Source organism: Fulmarus glacialis, unplaced genomic scaffold (genome assembly GCF_000690835.1).
Source record: "Fulmarus glacialis isolate BGI_N327 unplaced genomic scaffold, ASM69083v1 scaffold33630, whole genome shotgun sequence".
Classification (NCBI taxonomy): Eukaryota; Metazoa; Chordata; class Aves; order Procellariiformes; family Procellariidae; genus Fulmarus; species Fulmarus glacialis.
Window position 1 is genome coordinate 1 of NW_009190152.1, and position 5,478 is coordinate 5,478.

Below are 5,478 nucleotides of genomic sequence, written 5' to 3' on the forward strand. Positions count from 1 at the left end.
GGGAAGAGACCAGTATGGTTGAAAACTCTCCAGCCCCGTTGCCAGAAAGGGCAATATATGGATTTGCTCTTTTTTTAGGATCGTGGTTTGGCTTTAGTAAGTATACTGGGTACTGAATACTTCACCAAAAAGTGTTCCTTTGCTTACGAGACGAATGTAATTCAGATAAGACCATCTGAAAAAGGTCACAATCGTATTACACTACCTATTGTAAGGGTGCATGGTGGAGGACTAAGTGAGCATTACTTGCCAGACCTGTCAGTTGTTACAGAGATCTGTCATTGCCTTTTGTGATTTCCTCATGTTCTGTCTCTTTAACCTTATTATGGGGTCTGTAATAGTATTACAGAGTCAAATTATTTAAAAAATCCTCTGCATTCTCATTTTAGTAACTTTTTTACTTGAATTGCATACATTGTCACTATTCAGTAACCATTGTAGATGGTCTATATGCAACCTTCCCCACCCAAATACTGAAAAAAATCAAGTCAATCTGGTCAACAGCAATGGGAAACGATTAGAGTTATACCAGCATTTCTTTGCTGGTGTGGCAGGTGCTTTAGTATTTCACAGGACCAAGGCTTGAGAGGGTGAGAACACTTTTTCAACACAAGAAAAAGTGCTGCAAATATACTGTAGTCAAATAATAAACTAGGATCCTATGGTAAGTCTTTCTCACCCTTAGGAAATAAGTAGAAATGAAAGTAAGTTCGTTTCTGTTCCTCTCACAGGAAGCCACTGCAGTTCCATAACTTGTATCACTGGCTACTAACCTGATCCCCTCAAGTTTTTTTAAACCTTATTCTCGATTTGTTGTTAGGGAGTAAAATTTCTCAGTATTGGTTTTGTTGACATGCAAATGAATAACTTACCAAGAATCAGAAAGTATTTCCAGTAACAGCTTCTGAACAGTTCCATCCAAGCACTGGAACAATTCTACCAACTTTTCTTTCAACCAAAGGACTCATTGTGTGATCATTTTCTGCTTTAATATTTTCTGCATTCGGTGTCATTTGGCATCGTTTTACTGAGGGTTTTTTTGTTCTGCAGTTCAACATGCAAGAAATTCTCGTCTGTCTACATAGGAAATCAGAAACTGAATGTTAAAGCATAGTGATATCCTATAACCAACTACAAAACTTTGCCCCCATTTTGGGCAGGTTTTGTGTTTGAGAGGCATATTCTACAATGTTTTGGTAGGGTTAGTTTGGTTTAAATAATGTAAAAATTATTGTCTCAGCAAAATATTGTCTCAGCATGTATCAGTAGGGAAGTAGTGCTCTAAAACAGGAAGGAAGTCTAAAACAGTATCGGTTGTACTATTATGACTTTTTAACTCTTTTTTGCAGTGTTGTATCTTATCTGGGCATACGTTCCCGAGACTTGGCTGTTCTCATTGGGACTAACATACTGGCCTCAAAAGTAAGTTCAACCAGTTAAACTCTTTAGGCTGAATATGTGTGAGTATAGGACACCCTTAATTATTTTCAAATAACAAAACTTTTTTTGAATAGTGGTCTTGTATTTAATCCAGTTTTTCCTGATGATAAAGGACTGTAATCTTTGTGAAGCATTATTTTATGTAGATAAGTAGCTATGATGAAAATTTTTCATTGTGTAATGAAAGAAATAGTTTTTGAATGTTTCATGATAAATTTGACATTTTGTTTCCAGGAAGTTTGTCAATGAAAAGATAGTAAACTTTAGACTGTAATTAAAAAATGAAAAACCTTCTATCAGGAATCTATTTGACGATTTATACCAAACTAGCTACAGTCACTGTGCAGTCAGTAATCTTCCTGGGAGGGACCAGGGTCCATGTTCAGAGGTGCTGTTTCTTTTCCTCCTGGCTAAGTTTGTGCTGTATACAACCACTACATTAAAACTGTTATATCATTAGGCATTTGTTATTATGATATGTAAATTTGAAAATCTTTTTCCTCAGGTACTGGGCAGTTGCTTTGCCAGCGTACCTACTAGTTGCTGTAGGAATTGGTTACATATTACTTTTTGGTATTAACATGATGAGTACAGCTCCACTTAACTCCACGCATACCATTACAGGTAATTTTATTGGTGTTTTTTTTAAGATTTTGATACTTAACTGTTAATTTCTGTAAGTATGTATATGTAACCATATATAATATAAATCAAATTTTAAGCCTTTAAATATTTTGATCTAGAAAAGGAGTTCTTAGAAGTACTGAAGTACTAAGGTGAAAAGAGAGCCACAAGCCTGACTCTTCCCTCTTTGCCATCTCATGGCAGTGGTTTCCGACTAGTAGAGTGTACTTTGTTAGTAAAACAGACCACATTAGAGGAACAGGGGTTAGGCATATGAAGCTCTTCCAGGCATGTGCCGTGCATTACAAACCAGTGAAGAGTGTCATGGGAAGAAGGGCATGAGTACCTACCTGGCAGTCGTGGAAGTGGGAAGGCACACAGAGTCCAGGTGGTGCAAAGGAGGATGTTGCGGTATTGAGACCTGATCAGATATGTTAGTGATTCCCTGTCTAAAAAAGCTGTTCTTCAGTTTTTCTCTCAACTTTTGCGTAGCCTTTACTCCTGCCAAGGAGACATGTTCTAGGCATTCACGATACTCTCCAGGCAGCTGCATCTTCCTTCACATGAGGAATTCCACTGCTATTTGCAGGTGGCCATTTTTGTTAGAAAAAATGCAGACTGTAAAATTTGGCAAGAAAGTTACCTATTGCTATGACTGCTGAAGTTGCATCGTTTTAACAAACTATGTACGTAGTATTACAGTACTCTGAAGTTCAAATGCATTACTCCAGCGCTTCTGTCAAGAACTGCCATTTAGTCATCCCTGTGTTCCTGGCCACTCATTCACACTCTTATGTCACCCTCTCCTTTGGCATCAACCCAAGAGTTTGTGTGGCTGTATGGCAGGTAGGATGGGGGACCTACTCTGAAAACCAACTATATTTGAAAATTTTCTTTTTCAGAGGGAGCAGTTCCATAATTGTGTTCAAAGTGCACCTGTAAAAATGTTTATGCTGTTATAGGAATGGGTGCTGCGTGGTGATGCGAACAAGCAGCCAAGATAAAGGGAGGGTGGACAGCATCTCTCAGCAGAAATCCTAGCACAAAGTGTTCAAACTACAGACTGAACTATTCACTGTGGGGTTTTTTGTTTGTTTGTTTGTTCTTTTTATCTTTGGATAGTTACAGTTTAACGTCACACAGCGTCTTAAACCGAGCAAAGTCCCAGACAGTGATTTCAGCAAAAAAAAATTTCTTCAGGGGCTCTGATAATACATGTTGATGTAGAGCGTTTCTGGTGACCCTCTCATTACACCTCAGCAAGATTTCAGTATCACTTGTAGTAGCTAAGTTTATAGAGTATTACATTATATAACATTTCTTGAAAGAAAAAAATCTTTAATATGTGAAATGTTCTCATTGTCTCCTGTAGATAACTATGCAAAAAAGCAGCAACAGAAGAAATTTCAAGAAGAAGCGATTCCAGCGTTGAGGGATATTCCCATCAGCGAAGTAAACAGAATGTTTTTCCTTCCTGAAAAAGGAATCTGCAATAGCAGATAGTTGTTACTAAGATCTGTTTGAATAAAGGATTAGTAGAAGTGTTACATAAGAAAAATCAAAACCTCTCCAAGCTTAATAAAAACCTCTTTGTGCCTGTAGAACAAAGCTTTTTTTTTTCTGAATTTCTAACTAAATTTATGTTAACACATTTCATTGAGATGGCTTGATTTTGTTATTATGCATGCGCCTTAATAACCTTCATTGGTATGAGAATTATACCACATTAATTTATCTAACCATTCTTGTGAGTTTAAAATAGCATTCTATTACTTGTAGATTTCTGCCTGTAATTTCCCTCTGAGAGTGAAAGAAATAGCTTTTGGAGGTAGCTTAATTCTATTTCCCTTTGAATTCAGGGAGAGAAAATGTGTTCCGCTAGTCAAATGCTTGAGGATCTTTTTTTTTTACAAGTTATGTTAATTTGAAGTGTTTACATTGTAAATAGACAGTTTTCATTTGTAAATATTAATAAAATGTAGCTAATTTTTACTTGTTAAAGTTAGCCGTTTTTCTGTGGTTCTATGATACTTGTCCTAAGTAAGGGCATATAGTGGTCCATTTTTCTTTACACAATTCTTTACTCAGCAAAATATGTTGATTTTTTTTTTTCCCCAAATTGGTGGCCTTATTAAAATACCAAGATTACCAGAAATAAGGAAGGTGGGTTGTGAAGATTTTCTGAAACAAGTCTTGAAATGACTTTTTTTTAATCATTCTTAAGAATACTGAAAACTAGGTTCAAGGAAAGTTCTGGGAAGACAGGAACCGACAGGTCCATCTTATTATAGTGTAGGTTATAGCACAAAGCACAGTAACTTGTTATGGCAGTGGGTCAGATGTTTCTTAAACAGTGAATTTTCTTTCATGTATGCATTATTGAGCAGAGACATAACTTTTATTTCCTTTCTTCCAAGATAACCCAGTTATCTTCAGTAGTCAAGGTTATTTAGTTTGGTTGTAAGGACCAGTGAATAGAGCCTCATTATTGTGTGTTAGGTCTATAAGCAAACTTCTGACCAGCAGAGAATTTGGTTAAAAACATCACTATTTCATTAAAAGTTAATAAGAAATTTTTGAAAATTTGTTTGAAGAATCTTATGCCAGTTCTTCAGAAATCTGTCAAAACAACCATCAGTTGCTGTGGGAAGTCTTAAGACCTGGTAACAATCAATCTGGTATGAATATGCAATTTGTAGTTTCTTGGTCCTCTACTCTTTAGTAGTTTGCTATTTTTTCCACCTGCATTTGAAGCAAAAAACCATGCTAGGTATTATGGGTAGGGGAAAAATACCTTCTTAATGAAGGAAAAAATGCTTTTTGATGTTTCACTCTGAAATAGTAGATTTTAGGTATATTGTTGTTTGGGGGCATTTCATAAGAATGAGTATTTGTACCTAAGCCTAATGACTGTAAATTAGTACAATGTTGATTTGTTTGATAGTTGTAGACTTCTTTGTGAAGTTTTGTTTTTCAGTTTGCCCCCAGTTGCTATTATTTCCCCCTCCTGACATGATTTTGCCCTTCTATTGATTTTAATTTACATGCTCAAGCACCCATACATAGGGTGAATTCAAGATTTTATGATCAACATACATGGAGATGTATTTACTCTTTTGTCAATTCTCTAATCACATTGTAGACACTGAAGTATTGACTAATCTTTTTTTGTGTGTAATTTCTACCTGAGTTCTAAGTTCCTTTTGCTTTCCGAGAAAGCAATTTCGTTTTTAATTCTAAATTGACAACAAGTGAAGGGCATGTTTCTGGTATCATTTGATGTAAGGATTAATTTAGTCCCCTGTTAAGGATACCCAAATCCCTTCAGGATAAAGAAAAGCTACTGGAAAATGCCCTGAAGCCCTGAAAGCACACAAATTAAAGGACTGTAAACCTTGGACAAAGATTGTATCA

At 36.0% G+C, this 5,478-nt stretch overlaps 1 protein-coding gene across 1 annotated transcript; it reads left to right on the top strand.

Moving 5' to 3' along the window:
* The first annotated feature begins 14 nt into the window (after positions 1-14).
* On the top strand, positions 15-3,567 carry PIGP (phosphatidylinositol glycan anchor biosynthesis, class P). The gene is made up of 4 exons (XM_009584687.1): positions 15-96; positions 1,350-1,422; positions 1,946-2,064; positions 3,437-3,567. The coding sequence occupies exons 1-4, from the start codon at positions 15-17 to the stop codon at positions 3,565-3,567; spliced, it is 405 nt and encodes a 134-aa protein (XP_009582982.1).
* Positions 3,568-5,478: the final 1,911 nt, after the last annotated feature.